We start from the raw sequence: 22525 nt of genomic DNA on the forward strand, positions 1-22525 counted from the left end.
ACAGGCATATTCACGTTGTCAAGCTTTGATGTGGTTTGCCGTTTGACAGGCCAAACGTCGGAAATCTAAACTGTCCGAAGGCCGAGAGGCTTACAATAGCCCGACAAAGGTTCTGATGAGTCAGGATACGTAAGAACTGGATCGCGAAGAGCGAAGACGCGAGCAAGATGAGACCGAGACGTAACTGCCTTAATTGTACTGTCGAGAGTTGAAGCAAAAGACGCAAAACGCATTACTAGGTAGGCATGCCTAGGTTAAGGAACCTGGACAAGTAATGTTACTGGAGGTGTGCCTTGTCATTGAGGTATCGGTAGATGTTTCGGCTCGTTTAACCTTAAGATCAAGACTCGATTAAAAATAAAAATAAAAAGAGGCTGCTCGTTCCTGCTTCGATGTGGCGCGGATAGGAGATGATTCCTTCATCCCTTGCGTATCAGCCACACCTTAAGGCACCTTCCCAAGTTATCTTGTGTCTTGATTAGGTGCCTCAGTAGGTAGTTAGGTAGTAGGTAGCGGGAAGGCAGAAGCGAGAAACATCGTATCGCTTGCCATTCAATCTCAATCTGACTAAAACGCATCTGATCAACTTCTACTACGGATCCCTTGCCAAACCAAGAACTTTCTCATCACCATCCAAGCTCCATCACTTTCACACCCACCAGAAACAAATTACTGTCCTTTTAGTACTCTACACGCTCCACTGTACCGTACAGGCACCATACAGTATGGAGCTGGTGCTCTATAGTCGCCCCGGAACACTCCAGCCGAGAAATACCTCGACTTTTCTCCGCTAAGGTTAACTGGATCTCTCCCTGTGCCCGATGAGCATGCCACTTGGGCCTTTCGGCAATCAGATCTTCAACACACGAGAGCACTCACTTGGATCTTCAACACCACCATCACCGCTACTACCCGCCCGTCGCCCAGTCCAATCAGTAGTATGGTCCTCGGACTCTTCTTCCAGGGCGGAGATCAAGGGGCAAAACTTAAAGCCCTCATGTTTAGTAAACGTTCTCGACCATAATCGTCCGAGATCAGAGATCAAAGCACCTTGCTATTCTATTATTACCGACGAGGTTCTCAGCTCTTTCTCGTCAGTCCTCATCATCGTCACCGCCGCCGCCGCCAGGGGCTTCATCCGCACCATTATACGAAAGGCGTTCGTATTTCGAGCGCTGCACAATGATAGTCTTGAATTTGACTTTTCTCAGACCAGATTGACTTCACAATTAGGCGTCAGGGCAGCATCATCCACAACCCCAGCCATTGCGCTTTTCCATGAACAACACGCTTCTTGCTCCTTCGGTGCTGCCGCGCTACAGCCGGGATGAGACGATGTCACTGGGCCATCAATGACGGTCCTATTACAGGGCTCCCGCCACTTGAAAGCAGGGGGGAACAGTGGCTGCCATCACCATCGCTGCTACTATATGCCCACTGCCTGCTCCAAGAACTAAAGTGGACACGGACTGACACGCACTAGCCATATGTATGTACACACTACGTACTGTGCGTTGCTTTGCTGTGCTCTGTTGACGGGAAACGCGGGCTTAAAATCCGAATCGTATGTCCCGTACCAGTTCCTCCCGACGTCAGCTAGTCATTCCATCAGCCAAGCTAGAACTTTGACAGGGCTTCTCGAGTTGCCTCGACAGCCGCCAGGCCCACTCTTGTGAACAGATGTGGCACTTAGCCGTCTGCTGCCGATTCGACAAGCGCTGACGATTGACAGCTAGCCTTCAACACTATCTCTGGAGCAATGGCGGTCATGAAAGGCCCGGTCGATCACCAAGATCGACAAGAGCACCTAGCTTAGCGGCAGCCCTAATTGGCTTAGACTCTACGCCATTCAGGAATCCACACTTCCAATCGAGTGGTGGCGTTGAGGCCAACGAGTTTAACCCTGAACAACGGTTCTGGCAACTCCGGTATTAGGAGGCACAGAATCAAGCGCGGGTGTCGCAGCCCTGAAACGATAGGCATTGACGAAAATAGCATTTGTCTACAGCGATGGACGCACAGATCCTATTTCGCATGACCTTTTCTTGTTGCGAACTCTTATCGACGGTTTCTTATCTCGCGGTCTGAATTTACATACTCTGCCTTCTACCCGGCGCGCATTGAATATACGCTCCGTTGATCAACAGAGTGGCCCGGGGTCTCGGGAATTAACTTGGCAGGGGACAGAATGGCGACGTGGATTGCCGCCTCGCCCTTCTTATATCAGCCCTGCTAGTACTATCTGAAACGACGGTGACTCTCATTGTTCTGCCTGCACTTCTTCGTTCAAGCCTCAATGACTAGACCACAGGAGCATGAGCGGTTAGCCGCCTAGATGTCTGCATCAGCAAACACCCAAGTCGACAGCTCAAACCCCAGCAACGTGGCTTTGGGTGAAGAAACCGCTTATTTGCACAAAATGGGATGAAAGGCACGCACGAGCCATAAAGAAAGTCAATTCATGTCTCTGAAATAGCTAAACTTGAAACTGAGAGGTAACGTCGTTCATTTTGACATACTGGAGGCGGCTCCGGAGTGATCAGGGATCGACGGTAGGGCCCTGAACATCGCTGCACCACAGAATTTACAATGAAGCCTGGTAGATAATGAGGCGTGTTGCATCTCAAGATCGGACTCCAGTTGATGTTGAATTCATGCTGTACAGTTGAATACGTCGATGGGCAAGTTTTATCTCCGAGCCTGCTTGCCACGCGAAACAACATCCAGGTTGTCTCAGACCTTTCTTTAGCCTCGTCGCAATGAGAGAACTCGCATGCCAAAGCTCTGTTTCGGTTCAACGGATCCGAAAACCGATATCAAGGATATTGTAGCTCCCCGTCTTTGCGGCAACTCACGAGATGCGCCACTTTGTTCACTATGTGGTCAAAGAGATAAAGAAAGCTCCGTTCAGCATCACTCAGCTTATTCAATGGCCCGAGCGATGCTGAATAGTGGCCCACTCTCATCGGCGTGCCTTTGAGACACTCAGCTGTCAACCACTTATCATCACCAAACATGTCGCCTTGGCGCGCACGTCAAGGATGTTCTGAGGAACGTCTTGTCTTTCAGCCACGCCACGCGGCTCCTTTGCCCCAGTGCCATGGACAAGGAAAGAGAGAGACTGGGTCAGGTCAATCCATCCATAACGACTCGCCAATTCAAGAATCTCTGGGCCAGCAAACAGCACATCACACATGGCCTATTAATGAAACATGGAAGACTGAGCTTCTCAGCTCAGCTCAGGAAATTCACAAGGAACAGCTAATGTTGCTAAAATTGCTCACGGGCCGAGGATATCATGCCAGGTTTCAAGTTGAACCAGAGTAATTTCCTCAAGAGTCCAAATGAACGGTCGCACTACGCAGCCATAACAACTACTAGCACTAGAAATCCTAGTGGTACTCACAGACGAACATCTGTACGAAAAAGGATACGCCTCTCGGCCTAGCTGTCATCTAAGCCCGCCACAGACTGTCGCTGACACCCCTCATGGTCCACCAGCATCTTGCCGCGGCGAACGCCCGTTTTGTGTCATTTACTCTTAAATCCGGAGGGAACTTATGTTGAACAGTCTTGGTCAACGATGGTCATAACATATTAAAACTAGCAGCGGATACGATACATACCGTACAGTCAATGTTGTGGGGTCTTTATCATGTGAGATTTGTTGAAACAAGCCAATGCCCGAATGACTTTTAAGACATAATACTTCAGTAACAGGGGCAGAGTGACTGCTGCATATTATGATAACCAAGGCAAATCTTGCTGTCCGTTGGAGGCCATGCAAAGCAACCACAAAAGGAAAACAGTGACTGGTTGTTGATTGCACACAAACAGCAAGATTATGTCGGTCCGGCGTGCTATACCTACTGGTATTCATGTGGAAACTCGGCAAAACATGAGCACTTGATCCATACAAAGTCTGGTTAGTATCGCTCTTCCTGGACAGTGCATCTGCCGTCTTGTCTAAGTTGCTTGGTTTATGCTTGTTTCCGTCTGCTCACATCCCCTAGGGGTAGTAGTCAACATTCAGGCCCTTTTGCATATTATTAGGCACCTGGACCGGTCACAAGAGGCCCTGTCGCCCTGTCTTTTCCTTGCCTGGAAACACCCCCTCACCGGTCAATTTTGACATGTTTCATGCCCGGTGTGCATCCCTGTTCCCAGCTGGTCTGCATGCGTAGATCGTTCGACTGAACTTTACAAGGAGATGTCCTTGCGGCATTCACGGCTCAGGGCGCTCCTAGAAGCCCGATCTGATCTTTGCAAGTGCCGCATCCCAAGCGCCCTTGACCTGGCCGTGACAGCATCACAGTCGCCTCCAAGCCATCACAAGGCATTAATTACTCTTTTGGGAAGGCAGCCGCTTCATGAGGTTGTCTAGATGTGCATGCAGCGGCAGAGGCGCACCTGTAGGTGTTGTTGTTGTTGTTGGTGGTGGTGGTGGTAGTGGTGCTGCAGCTGCTGCATTATGCCTTCAACCACGAACTATTGTCTACTATTGACTCGTAGACGACGTGCTTCTCCGTGCTATGGATGTCGGATACTGTCTCTTTTCCCTTCTCACTGTCGTTCTCGTTCAGATTCCCTTCTTGGCACCATGCATAACTGCCTTCTAATGTGTGCTCATCATTGTTAAATCATGAAAAACTCGTCTTTTATGCAACCTTCCAACCTCCCAGGTATGCCACCCACACCCTTCGTCTTTTTCTGCTGCAGCAAACTTCCGAGCACCGGAGAATCTCCGTCAAGTGTGTCTTGCATTACAAGAGTCAGCCGTCGTCAAATCCTCCGTAGCCCAGTTTCGGGTGACAGAACCGGTCGACTGGCTCTCCGTTGGAAGACGTTTTCAACACGGACCTCAACTTGGTCCCTGACTCCCTTCTCGGAACATAGTCTCCTTTTCTCACTCAACTTGGTAGACCTTCTTTACCTGATCGGCTTTTGAAGTGAGGTGGTACTTGGTTCTATCAAACCAGTGGCTCCTAACATGGGCTAGCCGTTGCCGCTATACATGACCGGTGGCATTCTAAATAGCCCCGGCTAAGATCATCCTCTCCATCGCCTCCACACAGTTCCCCTAAATCTGCACTGACAAAAATAGGGATTCTTGAGCGAGTAACAAGTGAGTGTTAGCGATGGCATTGGTAAGACTGGCTACCACATGATATTGATGGACCAGGGGCCGGGAAATTCACGATATTTGGTATTTCCACACAAGATCAAAGCTTTCTAGTATGATTAGCAGTCCTCGAGTGGGTGAACCAACTAAATCCTATCGTGGCCTGCCCTGCCTTGACTTACACCCATGCATGCACAGACGGTAGGTCACTGTCGGACGGACGCTTCCTAGTGCTGTCTGTAGTTGGCTCATCCCTGATTGGCAAAGTTTTCCTTTTCTTGTAATTTGTTTTGATTTGATTTGACCTGGTAGGATTTGACAACAAAGGCGTCTGGTTCGCCTGTTGCCAAAGTCATCATGAGCCCCTAGATTATCGTAGATTGTCCGCGAGGTGTCTAATCTTTTTTGAGTCCAATGCTCATCCGGGAGACCCATCCTCCGTTTATCCTCCATGCAAACGCTGTTATCGCATATATCGCGTTTTCTTCGTTGTAATGTTGATGATCGTTCTCCATGCTTTTTGTTCCTCAAAGGTTCAATGGTCGATCCAGGGGGGGAAAACAATATCCCCACTTTCGATGACCTAAATGCCCAAGGGATATCCCGTCGCTAAACGCGTTTGGAGGCTAAAACCTCAAACATGAAGCAGAAACAGTAGCAAGAACATAAAATGCGCTGTTCCCATACCAAACCCGAAAGAGGGAATCGCTCCGAAGAAGAAAAAAAGGATCATTCAAATAATGGCCGATGCAGATCTTCATAGTACCTGAGTCTAGACACTGCCCCTGCCGATGGTGCCAGGCCTTCGCTGGCCCAACGCTTCAAGTTCCTCGTCATACGTGGCGCCCTCCCCGTCACTTAAGGGTCCAGCGGGCTCTCGTTTGGAGTGTACAAAGTCACCCCGTTCTGTTGTGGCGAGGACCTTTAGGTCACCGCCTCGGGCGCCCGTCATGGCGTCAGTTTCGGCGCGAGCGTTGTTGATCATGGCTGGCAATTGGCGACGTCGAGCATTGATGAACCAGTTTGAGATTTGATCTGTTGGTAGACGTGTTAGTTTCCAGTCTTAACTAGGGCTTCTCTGTCCTTGGCCTAGTCCGGCTAAACTTACTCATCTGCAGTCCGGTCTGTCGCATGAGATCTTGCTTTTCATCCTCGGTAGGGTATGGATGTTGAAGGTGTGCGACGAACCACGCCCTGAGCTTGTCTGTAGTCTCTTTGGGCAAGTTTCCTCTTCGCTTTCGTTGTTTGTTATCGCCGCTGAGACTGGCAGAGCTCATGTCTCCAAATCGAACAAAATCTTGGTAAGGTGTATTGTATGCGCCTGGAGTAAAAGGTGTGCGGTCAAGCGAGTGAGCCGATCCCGTTGACAGTGACTGATATCGTGTTGGGTGGTGGTAAGGATACCCATAGCCGTTTTCACGGTATGGTGAGACGCCGGGTTCAGATATGGGAGTCCGTGAATGTGGCATTGACTGCTGAGATGGTCGATAGCTGTCTGAGGGTGCTGCGCCACGGCCCACGGGTAGTTCTCGTTCCAAAGAACGTGGTGGGGGAAGACTGGGCAACGTCGGCCGAGACTCTGCCCGTTCACTGACTTCCATTGGGACTGAGTGAGAATTTGATCCGTTTGTCAGAAACGGGCTTGTTCTTGTGGGAGCAGCCCAATTTTCCTGTGATCCCGCTTGGATGGGTAGGTTTGGTGAAATCTGCCTGGGTGAAGATCGATCGGGACTGTAGCACAGGCGTGGTACTTGGCGGACTCTCTCTGTTTCAACTTCACGCTCCATTGATAGTCTCCTTCTTTTGCTAGAATTGGGTGAGTGTACATATTGAGGTGATGCCGCTGTCAATGGCGGTGCGCCCAAGGGCAGCCCTGTAGCGGACAGCTTGTTATTGAGATCATGTGGCGGCTGGGTCTGAAGTTGTAATTCGGGGAATGCCTGTGAGATGTTAGCTAAACAGTAACATGATGGTTGCTTGTCGAGTCTTTTTGATTTACCTGTCGAATTGAAGGAAGGGCAACTTTGTCGTTCTCGGTCCTCGGTCGAAGCGAATAGTCGGGACATCTGTTGGTTTCCCATGGACGTGGCATGCCGAAGAATGAAGGGTGAGGAGAAGGGGATGCTGTAGCAAGCATAGACATATTGGGAAGTTGGGGAGCCGAGTGTTGTGGTTTCGTTTCAGACTGTCTTGACAGTGAACGACTATCTTCCATAACAATACGGCGAATAAGGCGAGGAGTGACCGCGCAGCGGTTATCGTGGTCTATTATCCGGTGTCAACGGATAATTCGTTTCTCAATTACTGATTAACGATGAATTGTACCTTGAGGTATTACGCAATGTGAAGTCAAGGAACACTTGAACGATCGTCCAGTCCGCAACGTTGCTGATCTATAGACAGTTGAGGAAACAGCAGCGTTGGTGAGTAAAGAGCGAAATCAGGCCAACAGTCTTGAGGACTAAGCCTGGTTGTATTACAAGAAGATAGTGATGGAGAGAAGGAGATGGTGGTTCAAGAGAGTAACGGTGAGTCGGGGGTTATCTGCCGTTGGTGGGACGCCCAAGCCTTTTGTATATCAGAGATATAATGGCGGCGAATGGCCTCGACGGTTGTTCCAAATCCCATGTAGTGGGGGGGCCACTTAACCGTAGGGCAACGCAGACGAGGGAGCCAGGTTAGGAAATGCCAGAAGACACAGGGCCATAAACAGTCTGAGCGGAGAATTTCAAAGTGGTCGGGGCTGAACTGGAGAAGTTGTATCCGTAGTATTAGTGAAACCAGCTCATCCAAGCCACAGACAACGACGTGGGAACAAAGCGTTGTGGACTGGGATGCCAGGTTCTTTAAAGCAATACAGATACCTCTCCAAGAGACTTCTTTGCCCAGAGGTGTGGAGGAAACAACCTGACGGACGGTCTAAACCTGAAGGGTTCAGGCATGCGAGCTTGAACAGGGTACACAGGGCGATCAAGAAGCCAGGGGGAATGAAGGATGGGGCAAGATGAAGAAACAAATGGCCTGGCTTCAGAGAACCTAGCGTCGTATCGTTCAGGACAAGAGAAACGTCACCAATCCCAAAACTCTCATGAACAGCTTTGACAGGCTCCTGGTGGTTGCTGGGATATGCCCGCTTCCTGGATCAGGGGTGGTTGTCGACATGGAGCAGGGACTCAACAAAAGGCCAAGACCTGGCGCCCATTGCTCTTAGTTCTCAATATAGGAAATCCAGTTGGAGAAACAGAGAAAGGTGACCAGGTCCATGGTGGCTGACACACCATGGCGTGTGTGATATTTGGCAGCCTTTTTGATGTGGAGTGTGGAGTGTCAGCTAGTTTTCGCCGCTTCCACCCCCATCTGCATGTCCCTTTTTATGTACATACGTTGCGTCTGTATGGACGATGGAGTCAAGGCGGTTGAGAGAGAACGTGTGATGAATGGTTGTCCTACGCGAGGACCAGACCGGAGTTTGGGGTATCATTGCATATGCAACTGTCTTTACACACGCATCCATAACGAAACGAAAGTAGACATATATGAATTTGCGGTCATATTTGACACTACCCTGACCTGAACGGGCCAGACCACAATTTTGGACATGGGCATAAAATTTTATCCCTAACTGGATCTGCATTTCCTCAACGTTGGTAAGCCTCTGTGGCTTGGCGCTAGATTGCCGACCTTGGTTGTGGTTTGTGAACGTTGTAAAAGTAAGAAGCCACTCACATAGTCGCTTACTACTGCTTGTGAGGGGATCACGAGATTGGAGCGCTCTGACCCAGGCCGATGGGTTTCGGGCTTGTGGTGCTATTAGAGTTCAAGAATGACGGATGCTCAGCGCTGGTAGGTGCCGTTGCGCTCCTGTTTGGCTTTTGCCTCTGGCTGATACAGTCCAGCCTCGATATTTGACGGGTGTCATCTCCATAGTTGTTGTGGCTAGGGGCAGCGCTAGGGCGGCTACAGCACCCGCCACTGACAATGGCATCTGCAAGCTGCAGATATGCCATGATTCAAGCGTAATCCTTGATTCGCTGCCGTCGAGCAAGCAATTACACGTCAGTACCGTGTTGTGGATCGGCGGCCATTTTTGTAGGCGTCACTATCTCAGGCACCTAAACTGTACAGTAGGCTGGGAAAGTCCTAAGTAAGTGGTCATCGTCGTACAATTGTCATTATCCGTCTGTGTTTCGAGGCTGGACCAAGCGATCTCACAATTGTGTCCGTAGGTAGGGACCATAGGCTCCCGGCAGTCATTGTGTGTTCGGCAGCCAATGTGGGGTTGTCATATGTGGTAAGGAATGCCTTGCTTGCTTGCTTGATCGTCGTGTTGTGCTATGTTTGTTTCCTGGATTTCCAGCAATCCTGAAAGGGGGGGCATAAGCCCACTCATATCACTAGGATTTCTGACTGTGACGCGGCTTGAGCGGGTACAGAGACGGGAGGCCCGTGGCGTCGACGGGCAGTCCAGGCCCAAGCCCCTGGGTCTTGGGCGGCGGTCCAACAAGATCTTAGGATAAACGTCCAAACGCCTCGTTGAGCGCAAAGACACACATATGTATGTGTTATGGAGGGATGGATGTATGTGCGTTAATAAGTAAGAAGATGGGCAACTCCACACCTCAAACCCTTTCAAAAAATGGTATTTCTTCGCCTTGTGCTGGTCAGATACCAGCCACAGGCCGGAGAGTTGTTCGAATGTACATGGATAAATTGTGACAGCTTGCTTGCCCTTGCACAAATGGCAGAACATAAACTCAACAGCTTGTCAGCAAAAGCTTTAATGCGATTGGCTTGTCAAGTTATACGATCGTCGTGAAGATCGCACGGCGCCGGGACGTATTAGGATCACCTCCGGAGCCAGGATAGCCATTCTCGAAAGCCACGATTGGTCCCTAAGAAAACGGTTTGGATGGGATTGCAGGGCAGCATGGCATAGTACATGTACTGCTCGGCGCAGGTGCACTGAAACAGCAGGTACATGGTAGCATTTCTAGGCTCGATACGGTCTGCCACCGACGACGGTCAAAGTCATACTTGGTCTTGGCGCCTGAATGAAGCTTAAGTTGTCCGTTCGAGAACATGGTATCAGTCAGAAGGATTGAACGTTACACCGAGGCTTGCTGGCGCGTGCCTGCTGGTCCCTGGTGTACCTGATCTCGGCAGATGATTCTCGAGCTTAAACAGGATCATAAACTTTGTTTCTCCTTCCGAGGTGAAGTCTGGAAGGTTTGAGGTCCAGGTCCGGCAGGTGAACCGATGAAGTTGCACTCACCGTTGAGGTTGGCGTTTGTTACGGAGAGACGATGTGATGCTATTCCAGGACGGGGAAGCTGATCAGGATTCTCCACATCATGGTCCACATCACGTTACCTTGCACGGGTTTGGAATGGAAGGTGCCTTGAATGCATACCGACCTTACCTCTATCCTAGGAATACACATACAGCACTCCATATACGTAGGTAAGGTAGGTACGTACGGTCAGGTAGAATTCTTCTTGGTTCAGTGACGGAAGGCACTATTAGATTAGTCCGGTCGATAGATGGTCGCTCCAATCTTGAACAGTATAACGGATCATCTACCAATCTCTACGCCACCACCAAGATTCATGCTTCGAGATTACCTACTGCAAGCTAACTAACAAACGCTTGATTTCATGCCAAGAGGTATGCTGATCAGCACGCCGTTGAGCGGTACGTGCATCGCAAACCCCCATCTCATTTCCTCAACGGTCAATCCATGGACAAGATCACCAATCCAGCTGCATGCAGTTCAGGCCACATCGGTTACAGTACCAGGGTCATCACTAGCGAAACCCTGGTTCTTGAAGTTATTTCCTTGGCATCGGCCGCCTAACTAGACCTCTATCGGGACGGATACAGCACCTCGAGCACGCACGTTATTACTTCATCCTGTTCCATTATAGTCACCATTTCCAGGGCTGCGACTCAGCATGCCTGCTAGGATCAACCCAAGCTAGCCAAGCTGGATCTGTCTGCCAGAGCTGGTGTGTGCACAAGTCGTCGCCCCATTCTCAAGGCTTCAGACAAGGGTGCCCGGGTGCACCTTGCCTACAGCAGTATCCCGGCATCTTGAGCCGACCACTCATCTTTCATCTCGGAGTTGCGCCGGGCCTCCTCTTGCCGATCAGTTTTTGCCAGACCTTCGGCTATGAATAAATCCCTACGGCAATCCTCTAGTCTATCCACATCTGTCAAACTGCACAACGGAGATGCCTCAAAATCTTTCCGAATCACAACCCTACGCACTGACAGCAACTTGGACATGCCAGAAGTCTGCACAACACTCCTCAAGGCTGTTCAGTTGGGTGTCCGGTGGCATGCCCTTTCATTGATGGTTAGAGAGGCGCCAGGTTTGGCCTCTATCTCTGTCACGCATGGATTTGAGACATTTTGCTGAATGAACGTGAAGCTTTCTAAGTCATGGTCCAGCTAACGTTCGGCCCAGGTCTTTCTTTATTCGCTATGCATATCATCGTTCTAAAGAAGGTTGTTTTTGTTCATCGACATTGATCTGACCCACATCGTTGTGCCCGGCTATGCAAAGTATGCAGGCCCTGCTCCATTCACACACATAATGCTGGGTAGGTCATACCCACACCCACGCCTTTTGTCCATGTGAACCCTGGCTGCTGGACAAGACGTGGTGGCTGCCTCCTGTCGCACCCCGCATGGCCTTCAGGGCCCCTTCATGTATCTCACCCGGAGTGAGACAACCTCAGTTCGATCGTTTGCTCAAAATCATGTACGCTACCAATCCGCATACCCTCTGCAGTTTGTTCAGACTCTCGGTGTCGAACCCATAGTGGACCGGAGGAATCCAGGGATGCATTCGCAAGATGGGCTGCACTAGGAAAACAGCCGTAGCCGACCCGGCACCCTGGCTGTCTAATTCAACCTGTTCTAAAACTTCCAATCACTCATCAGTCAGTGGTCACAGCCATCGACATTTCAATCCAACGGCAGAGCCCGTTGGTCGGGAGGGGCTTTCAGGGCACCCTGGCCTACCAGCTATTGGGAGCTGGTGGGCCCGCAAAACCAACAAATCTGGCGTCGAGCAGATCTGGCTTTTGACATATTTTGCGGGACACCCCAGTCTCATCTCTGTGTCACCATCCATCATGTGTCTTGTCAACGATCGACGAGAAGGTGTTGTGAGGGAAAAGTCTCCGTCCATGTCAAAATTTATCCTCGACAAAACTCACCGCCTTGCATGAGTTCATCGGCCTTGCGATGCCAGAACTGGGACAGTAGCACAGCTCACAGTACATTACACGAGTCCTAAAGTGTCCTTTCCACAACGTGGGGGCGTTCTTCACCAGATGTGCCAAGTCTTTCTAGTGGTTACTGCTCCTGACAACAAAAAGCAATCCTGTCACTCACAACACCATATGTAGCATGCGGACTAATATCGCCCCTTGCCGCCACGGTTCAGGATCCAAAGTTGCGAGTGTCCAACCGATTGGATAGCGTTCACGACCACGCCGTCGCTTATCTCACGTTTGCCAGGTTGTCCTTCGTCATAATGACCTGCATGTGCTGGCACCTATGCCATATTAACGGCTTTCTGCATGCTCAAAACGATGAAAGACAAAGATGGCAGTTAGATCCAATCTTCCTTCCATTCTTGAATGCCCGAGCAAGTTTTACTTTCTCCTGTCTGATGCCTGATAATTCTAAAGCCCGATTTGTTTCATTGACACGTGATTACTTGGCTACAGCCAGAGGATAGTGTCTTTTGTAGAAAACGCATATTCTTCGCAAATGGATAAACAAGAGTCTTGCAGGCTGTGTTCCTCCCACCCCAAATACGGGCTCAGGGGACATACACAGACCACCATACGACTTTGTCAAACTGCTACACAAAGAACAGCGGTGACGATGGCATCTCCAGTCGAATAACTTGAGTGTCACTGGTCGACTCGTCAAAACACTGATTTTGAATCTGATTGCTTGTCTCGAATTGAGCACGCCAACCTCGGAACTCGCTGGTGGCTGTGATCAAAACGTTCACATGTCAGTCAGTATCAATTAACCGCAGAGTCGGAGCTACAAAGATTCCGTGCAGGTCATCGCATCTTGTTAAAAACAAAGTTCCCTCTACCTACTACCATGACTCGTTCATCTAATATTCGCTCGATACCACGAACAGCAAGCAACATGATCCGCGGGGATACTCACCTACAGTTTAAAACATCCGGTACGGTAAAACAGCTTCTTCAACAGGGGCCATCCTGGCAAGGCGGGACCCTCAGCGGCAGGCCATCTGAATCAGCTGCCACATCCGATCCCCTGCATCTGGCCTCTTCAGCGATATGCCTCCAGTTTGATGAATCCATCATACACTCCTCAGCGGCTATTGCGTTTTCCGCCACTCTTGTTTATGATTATACACAAGTTCGGGCAGCTTCGGTCAGACCTTGCCCAGCATATCATTAATGCATTCCGTAACCGTGTGGCAACACAAGCAACTCAATTACTCCTGGTTGTGCGAGCAGTATCACCCCCGCCTCGATCGAACGGCGTTCGCCCCGAGGTCGCACTGAGATTCTGTTGAACGACATCAATCAGGATATCAGTGCATGATCGCGGAAGAAGTTGCCTATGGCCGAGGTCTCTTCCTCTCCGTGCATGCATAATACAAGCTGCATAATACCTGTCATGAGACCATCGTTTATGCGATACCAACACCGACTACTTTGGTCGGATGCATTATTATATGATGATGATGATGGTGGTGGTGATGGCAATGAAGTTTTGCCAGCCACGAAACAGAGGGTAACATACATCGTGGGTATGCATCCACCATGAATGGCAAGCGATTGGCAATTGATTTCGACCAGGAAGTCGCGGGTGTCTTCGTCCGTCCTCTCACGAGAGTTGCGATAATTGTGTATTCTATGATCATACCCCTTCGCAGCGTTATGTCTCGTTGGGATTTTATCAGATCTTTGCAAACTAACCAAGGGTCCAAGTTCCTGTCATTGTGACATTTGACCAAGGGAACACCTGGTCCTGGTCAACTATGTTTGAGAGGAGAGACCAGGCTCATGTTAACTAACGTGTAACAGAAATAGAAGCGACTCCTAAACGGACGATTGATTGCATCCTGACAAGTTTCATTCTCTTTTCTTTTTCCACTTATCCCCTCCACTTGCATTGGTTATACTCACGTCTTGTCAAATAATCTGGGTATTGTCGCTCGACATGGCCCTGGTCAACAGTCGCCAGGATCTCGTGGTCCTGGTCGGAAGCTGGTTCTGTTGTATGGATCGATCAAGGTAATTTTGTGCAATTGACTGTCAGGCACCATTATGAGCTAGGACGATCGGGAAATGTAACGGTGTCGGCATTGTGAAACTTCAAGTTGAATAGGAAGACATATGTTGGTTGGCCGTTCAGTTAACTCCGTTTGCAATGAAGAGGTTGGTGTGTATCATGGAGGAAAGTTTGCGCCTAGCATATACTAGGCCGTCTATTGTATTGGGTGTTATACGAATAGCTCATCGGTTCGAGCAATGCAGCCCAACAATCCCTACAACCCACGGCCAAAAAGCAACTCTTCAGGGTCATATCTATTTCGACCCAATGGTACCCACCTTGATAGTGGTGGTAGAAAGGCGTCTACCAAACAAAAAGAGAAAGTGATTGAGAGCCATGCCTCAGTGTTTGTCTCTCTAGACTGTCTGCTGTCATGTCCCATTGTGCCGTGACACGATACCATACTTCGAAGCGGTTGGCCTGAGCGTCCTGTCAGACGGACACCAAACCCATCTTGAGCCGCCGTGGCCGGGCGTCCCTTGGCCCCAGGCCACGGCTCTTTCCCCGGTTCGGCCTCTTGGTCGGCCATTTTGCTTCTTCAGCCGGTGCTCCGTGCTCCGCGCCAGTCTCGGATGATGATGATTGATATTGATGAATGCTACGACATCTCAATCCTTTGCTGTATGGGTATCTTTATTGTATGGCACGTCAGCACCGCACCGGCATGTGGGCTACTCGCCCCTGTTCCCCAAGCACTCAGCTAACAGGTAGGTAGTTGAGTTAACCTTGAGCTTATGCTGGGCCTTGAAAACCTCCATAATACTACTGCGTGCTACTCTGCAGTTGTATTGCTCGGATGTAGGTGGCCCACAGCAACTGTCTTTTCCCCCTTTATAGACCATCCCGAAATCCTACAACCGACAAAGTTATTGTGCTATTCGTACCTGTACAGCAGTTTTACAACATGAAGCATTGCTTTTGTTGATAGCGTTGTTGCGTCCTGTATCTTTCCGCTTGACCACACTCCGTATATCCCCCCCGGCAAACTCTCCCCTTTACGATATGCCATGCACCCACTAATCCACTTGTGTTACCTTCTACCATGGCCCGAGGTGTCCCTTTGCATCTCCTGAGAAGGTTTCCTGACCTCACTCCCTTGTCCGTCGCCTGCGTATCGTCACACCGAGGCTCTCCGTTTCTGGAAAATCGCGATAAGCCCTCTATTGGGTAGTCCGCTCCCGTTGAGTTCCACGCGCGCATGCAACAATTGCCTGCGACGGTTTGGCTTCGTCGGTTGGCCGCGTGAAAACGAGGTCGTCCCGCTGCGCACAACAGCATCGGCTGCTGTATCTGGACTGTTGTGATACCACGACAGTCTCATCTATCAGGAGGCGTAGAACACTAAGGAAGACCAAGGTAACTTGGCTCAAGTATCACCAGTGAAATACCAACTTGATCGTCTGCTATGTTCCTCAGTGAATACTGTAGTCAAGATGATGAAGTGCGCTCCCTATAAAACATTGCCGGGCTGTAGGGTAGCTAGATTGAAAATATATTATTATCACACTTTTGACGATGGTTCACACAGTGTTATTCAGAACGCTGTTGATTCGAGAACAACTACCGTGTTCACATGTGCTTGTTGGAGTCATTGCAAAGTTATGGTGTCATAATGTTATCGTGTTTCGCGATAACTCCGCTATCTATCTACCTATATAGCTCATTTCTCCTACCTTGCGTACGTACTGTAACGCGCTGGCAGCAATAGCGAACAGGATGATTCTTTTGACTGATGAAAGTCAAAATGGAAAAGACTGACAAGAGAAACAGTGGCAGCTCTGGCATCTGTCAATGAACGACGACTAGTTGAGTTTGATGAGTAGACATGTAAGGGTTGTCTTTTGTTTTTGTCCCTCGCTGTTCAGGTTGACGATGAATAGAATACCGACCATTTGCTGGTGACTGTCATTGCTAAACATCAGCGTGCTTGATGATTTCATCCAGCTGTAACCAAAAAAGCAGAAGAAAAATACAGCTGGAAGCCCCTGATCTTATGTCTCATTATCACGATGACTAGATATCAATTCCCATCTTTATTGTTCTATGATCCTTCCAGGATAAACTCCCAGGTCTGATTCAAGATCGACCTATGCATGATACGTAAATCATAACCCACGTCCCTCACGATGTCCTTCGGAACACCTTATTTAAAAGTCCACCTCCTCGCCCTCTTCGAGTTATCTCATCTGGGGATGACACGGCCCTTATTTCCTTACCCTTGTTTGTCATCTGCGGCCCCCCATCTGATGCTGCTTCGTCTCCACGAGGAACTTCGACATACTCATCCGACTCTCGATTTACATTTGTCCGGTCAAAGTAATTGTCAGCTGCCAATTTCGAATGACCTGGCTCATAAACAGTTGCTTCTGCTTGGGAAGCTTGACCATCTCGAATTTTGGTCAAGCCGCGATCCAGGTACTCCACCATTTGCGCCTTGGTGACAAAGCTTTCGTCATCAGATTTTCCAACACCGTGAACGTCTTGTGCCTTCTTGAAGAGTGCAGGGAAATGATTCTGAAACTCATTCTCAAGGGCCTTTTCTTGTTCTACTAGTACTGTGGTTCGCTCTTCGTTGTGCCCGGGAGATGAACTGAGGTGACGTGTTTGGTCCTCTGTTTCCAAACGGGCGAAAAGAGCAGCAAGCTCCCTCTCATTGCTTGTCATGCCTTCACTGGTAGGTGCTTCCTTGGGAGGCCCTTTCTCGGCATCACTATCTTGAGCGCGGTATACGTGTTTGCCGAATGAGTCACTAAACTCTCGATAATGTCCTTTCAAAATGAAGCATCGTCCGTTCCAGCCACATGCCCAGAGCTTCTCCAGTAAAGTATCGGCTGAGGGGCACTCCCAAGGGTACTCAAGCCCACGTGAGTAGAATACAATATATCTAGCTTGCTGCCAGCGTGAGAATGTCCTCCGACTTTGTGCGTCGGGAAAGGCTCGCTCAATCATGTCTAGAGATGCTGGGCGCAGGAAGGATTGCGGAGCACGCAAATGAATTGCACCCCTGATGTGCGACCTCTGGAATTCCGTCGATGACCGAAGATCAAGTAGAAGACTCTGGCCTGGTAGAGATATGTCCAAAAGTTCACTGAGATTCGCTGGTAAGATCATGCGTGGCCCTTCGTGAGCACCGGCTTTCGAATCTTCGACTCTCAGAGCTGCGAATCGCTGGGAAAAAGCATCCCTTTCTCTCCGATGATGGAACCAGACTTCAACATGCCACGGTTCTACTCCAAGGTTTGAGGCGAAAAATGCTTTCTGGCCATCGTTAGGTAATGGTTCAGTCTGGTAGTATTCCTCTAGGCGCTTCTCCACATGAGGAGAGAACTTCTTGGGTTCTGGAACATCAGCTCCAAAAGTGGTGCGTCGGAGAGCTTGCTGTTGATTCATAATCATCTGTCTCGTCAAGTTTCCACTACCTCCTAAAGATGACGACGACTGCTGCCTCTGTAGTGTAGTAAGTGATGTTGTGGAATGCATCGGTTTCATGGACCGCTGTGGTAGGCTCTGAGGTGGTGACCCAGGTTGTGATGGCATATGCAAGGGCGAGAGCTGCTGAATAGGCGGGAGAGTAGTCCTGACCACAGGTCCGGTTTGCCTGCCGTACGCAGGATCCCGAAAAGCTCCCATCTGGCCAGTTAACCCCGTAAGTTCTGTAGGTACAAAGGTCGTACCCGAAACACCGGAAATGAACGAAGCGCTGTCATTTTCAACCGGATAACGGTTTGCTGGAACCAAGGTCGGCACCGATTGGTTTCGGGGCTTCTGAGTCATCAGGTTATTAGATCGGATAAAAGCAACGAACGATGTGGCATGGTCTTCTGGAAGCAAGTCCCAGATAGATACCGGCATGGAAACAAGGAGCATTGTTGAGTGACTCTTGAAAACGCCCTGAACCTTGACATATTTGGCCATAGCAGGGAAGGCGCCAAGCCATTGCTCCCATGCGTTGATATCAAGCCTCTGGTCATCCTCCAACGCCAAAGAAATCATGACATGAGGAGTATCTTCGTTTGGTTCAGTAAACATGTAGTCATTTCGTGAGACAGGCGTGGTAGAATCAGCCGCTCGGCCAGTCTCATGGGCCATCGCTGGCATTGGTAGTAACTCAGGGGATGGCAGGTTATCGCCGCGAGACATCCGAGACATTTCGATGCTAGGCGCTTTGTGATTAGAGGTCATCATGAAATGCACGGGGGTCGATCGGGCTTCAAAGTATTTGCCATTGATGGTGATGGGTCGAGGATGTTTTAATCGAGCGAGAACCTCGGCGTGGAGCATAGCAGCAGAGAAGGCTCGGACACGCCACTCCTGGAGCACTTCAATAAGGGCATTGGTGAAAGAGTAACGCCCAGGATCAGGTGCAATGGCGTCCCAACTCGAAGCTGAGATGGTCTCAGTAATACTGGCTCCACTTGGAAAAGTCGCACTTGCAGCTCCAGCGCAGCAATCTAACAGAATGAGAACATCTGATAGTGAGCGTTCGAGTAGAGTCTGAATTGCAGACCACCTTTTCTCGTTAGATGTGTGGTTAAGTAAGGGTTGAGGAGGGTCTTACTGAAGCCATGGCGAGTTTGCTTCCCGGGTACTGATAGAAGTTAGGCAATCTTCATGACATGCTCACAATGAGAACTACTTACGCGCACCAGGTACTTTGTCTGGACTCGTCGATTCTGGCATGCCCACCGTAGTAGACCAGAAACAATGTATCCTGAGACTCATGATCTTTGATAAGTTGCCCAATGCGCATCATCAACTCCAGATGGGAGTTCTCCGAAGGGATGGCAAATATGTCAGTGTTAAAGCCATAGTCCTCGCTCAAACACTTTTCAAGGTCTTCCAATTCAGGTATCACAAAGAGGTCATCCGAGTTCCAGTGTAACAACAATGCTTGTACTTTGCTGTATCTGGCTGAAGACCTTCCACGATTAGGAAAAGCGCGGGCTGCGGACTGGACAAGAGTTTAGAGACTGTTCTTTTGACGGTTAGGAGATACTGACATCTTCGAGTCTTTGTGCGAATTGGCCGATATGTTTAACATGAAAACTAGTACGGCTTGTGTCATGAGTTGCGGACCTGGCATAGTAATCTCCCCCACTGGATGCAGCCTAGAATGTCGCAGTGTAAGTCACTGTCTTATGTTTGAACGAAGTAAAGGACCAGACACACCATAGGAGGGCCAGTACTTCTTGAACCTGGACCTTCGACAGGTCTCCGCGAGCGAATAGTAACGTATGGTTGATGATCGACCATGGCGGAGAATGCGCAACTTGTGAATGTGCGGGTTGTTTCGCGGACCAGCCAGAACACACTCCACCGTCACTCTCGCAACTTTACTGCTAACTCTTGATTGTATCCACGCTTTCGGGCGCTAGAATCGAGATATGGGCGGTTCAGATGTGGTTTTATTGTCTCGCTCTCGATGTGGGTGGTATCGTGCTCTAAAGCTACAGCGTTTGTCGGCTCACTTGTAAAAAGGCATGGTCGTATCGTACAGCGTATCGTTGGTAGTATGTATCTACGGTCAGATGTCGTTTCACGGAGGCAGCAATGAGTATGTAAGAGGGGGAAATTCTAGATTCTGTTGTGGTATTATCATCTCGACGGTAAGAGATTATGGAACGGAGAGGGACGATCGTTGGAGCGACTTTCTTCAATTCGCGACCGAGGCGGCGTGTGGCAGACTCACCCGTCCCTTCCTCAAGTTTGAGAAAGGATCGAGCGTCGGTCCCCGAATAAGCTTAGCGCGGAGCCGTTGGCGGTAACCAAAGAGGAAGAGTACGAGGGGCAGGGGCTCGGGTATTGGGTGACGCCAGCCAGTGCCTGATGTCCATATAATCCACGTGTACTGGGTACTTTATTGCTTCTTTCAAGAGCTTTGGCCAACCAAGCTTCGGTCACCAAAACCAACGTCACCTTTTGGGGGGGAGCAACTGTCAACCAATTCACACACCGAGCGCAACTGCGAAGCGATTAACAAACAAGGCAGAAACATAAAACCCTGTTTCTTGATTGGCTAGCTCACAACTCATATACCAAACGTGATCTAAGCCTACTCAGGTACTCTGGAGTTTATCCACACGCGACAAGCTTCCTTGACAGCTCTCAGCTAGCCTCCTTGGTACCTAAGCTGAGAGACAGCTTGTATACCTACCTATACCTATGCAACACACCACAGCCAGGAACAAGCATCAGATACCGCCATAATGCGTGAGCGTGTCACATTTATCCACAACGACTATGCCCTTGATCCTGAGGAGTTGGACAACCAAGAAGCTGGATTACTTGGACCCCAGATCGAGTCAATTCGCCAGGATAAGCTCACTATCCCCTTCGATGAGTTGCCTCGTGAGCTCACCGATATACTCCAAGAGTATGAGGCTCTTCACATTAGATGGGCTAGCCCTGTCAAATCCGAGACACTCGACCCTTTCACTTCACGTATTTCACCAGGGCTTCATGTCTATGCGACTCCAGAATCCCCAAACTCATGTAACCCGTACGTTGTAATCTCCACCTGTGGCCAGTTGAAACACTAACATGATGCTTTAGAACAAAACTGTGTGGCTGGCTCCAGAGGTTTGGGCCACTAGCCTGTTCAAAGCCAGAGGTGAGTTCCATACGCCATTCAACTAACAAGAAGCTCACCAGTAACAGGCTTTCACCGAGTTTAAGCAACCAGCTACCTCCACAACCCCAAACTTCTCGTTCTATCAAGCACTAGAAGATCTGCACTCCTTCATAACTATTAGCTTTCAGGAGTTCTGCCCTGAACTGGACACCGTTTGTAACGCACGACTACGAAGCTTGTTGACCGCGACTAGCTTGGACTTATCCTTTGATAAGTCTACAAATGCTCTTGTTACTTCTGCACTGTGGCCTCTTCGGCCCCAGACGGTTGCAGTTCCTGCATCAACTGAAAGAAGGGTCGAAGTTGGCATTTTTGTCAACGACCGCTCGCAGCCAAACATAAAGGAGAACGAGCTTGGTGTTGCTGGCGTTCTATCCGTGCTTGGAGACCAGAAAAAGCCTTCGCCAACCATATTCACCTTCCCAGCCCGACACCGTCAAGACAAATCTGTCTTTACATCTAGATTTCTCACACCCACAGGACTTCACCCAACTCTTCAACTCAGCTTCAGCTCTAACAAACTTCCAAGCGCCGAGGGCGAGTGTGCGCCATACGCATTCTTGACATTGCCGAAGACCATATTTGCGGATCGTTATCAACTAGGAGACGATTTGTTCCTGGCCTCCAAGAACCTGACAGCTTTGCGATACACGACTCTACCTGTGGACTTGGAAGCACCAGCATATACCACTGAGACATGGGGATCCAGTATTCTGCTTGAGCTCGTGCCTCCTGCGTCCGAAGAAGAGCAGCCGTGGAATGTCGAAATCCCTCTTCACCTGCGATACCTCAAGCCTTCAATGTCTGGTCAAGTGGAGACCGAGATTCCCTATCCTGCTGTCTTCTGGGCATGCGCCTCAGGAGAGGAGACACTGGAGAACCCATTTGACCGTCTCCATATTGGCTATGACAATCTTTTCCCCCGAGACACTGCCTTCTGGCACGTCACCCCTCAGCCAGAGGGTGGGAGCAGACTCACGAACCGTGTCACCGTACCTGTCCTTAAGCTCGAGGGCATAGATACGATCAGATCAGGCACAGCAATTGCTGTTTCGCTAGGTTTCGCCTGGGTACTGTGGAAGTTGGTCAGCATTATGCTAAAGTCTGGAAAGCCAGTGCTCAAGAAGACCACTCAAAAGAAGCCTAAACAAACTAATAAAGCTTGAGGTCAATAATTTTAGTTCAGCTTGTTTGACCATTGGTATGAGAATGGTGGAATTGATGAAATAGAAGATGAAGATGAGAAATCAATACGAATTTAAATACGAGGATTAGTATTTTTCTTCTCTACCAACCTATCGGATTTTCGCTTATGATCTGAAACCTGCCTAGAGGTATTCTGTATCGCCCAACGTCGACTAAACGTTGTACACGTGACGTCAGACACTCGAGATAGTAGAACGCAACTCGGCCACTAGACTGCTTCATAGACT

General features: G+C 49.5%; 3 protein-coding genes across 3 annotated transcripts; 1 reads left to right on the forward strand and 2 right to left on the reverse strand.

Annotated features, from left to right (window-relative positions):
• Positions 1-5894: 5894 nt before the first annotated feature.
• BKA55DRAFT_541592 (uncharacterized protein) lies at positions 5895-7265 on the reverse strand (the record flags this gene model as incomplete). The annotated part of the gene is made up of 3 exons (XM_046190387.1): positions 5895-6157; positions 6231-7062; positions 7122-7265. 3 exons carry the CDS (start codon positions 7263-7265, stop codon positions 5895-5897), a joined length of 1239 nt encoding a protein of 412 aa, XP_046046825.1.
• A 9317-nt stretch (positions 7266-16582) lies between these two features.
• Positions 16583-19714, reverse strand: BKA55DRAFT_517537 (uncharacterized protein; the record flags this gene model as incomplete). The annotated part of the gene is made up of 5 exons (XM_046188193.1): positions 16583-18875; positions 19020-19049; positions 19102-19412; positions 19462-19569; positions 19631-19714. 5 exons carry the CDS (start codon positions 19712-19714, stop codon positions 16583-16585), a joined length of 2826 nt encoding a protein of 941 aa, XP_046046826.1.
• Positions 19715-20348: 634 nt separating this feature from the next.
• On the forward strand, positions 20349-22505 carry BKA55DRAFT_574511 (PIG-X). The gene is made up of 3 exons (XM_046193309.1): positions 20349-20960; positions 21014-21071; positions 21119-22505. The coding sequence occupies exons 1-3, from the start codon at positions 20668-20670 to the stop codon at positions 22256-22258; spliced, it is 1491 nt and encodes a 496-aa protein (XP_046046827.1). The 5' UTR covers positions 20349-20667; the 3' UTR covers positions 22259-22505.
• The last annotated feature ends 20 nt before the right edge of the window (positions 22506-22525 follow it).

The sequence above is a fragment of the Fusarium redolens genome (assembly GCF_020744475.1).
Source record: "Fusarium redolens strain MPI-CAGE-AT-0023 chromosome Unknown BKA55scaffold_12, whole genome shotgun sequence".
Classification (NCBI taxonomy): domain Eukaryota; kingdom Fungi; phylum Ascomycota; class Sordariomycetes; order Hypocreales; family Nectriaceae; genus Fusarium; species Fusarium redolens.

Bases quoted from the DNA above. Each gene is read 5' to 3' on its own strand.
- BKA55DRAFT_574511 (XM_046193309.1), top strand. From the start codon at position 20,668: ATGCGTGAGCGTGTCACATTTATCCACAACGACTATGCCCTTGATCCT. The intron at 20,961-21,013 runs GTACGTTGTAAT...ATGATGCTTTAG, and splicing joins TCCCCAAACTCATGTAACCC to AACAAAACTGTGTGGCTGGC. The intron at 21,072-21,118 runs GTGAGTTCCATA...CACCAGTAACAG, and splicing joins TAGCCTGTTCAAAGCCAGAG to GCTTTCACCGAGTTTAAGCA.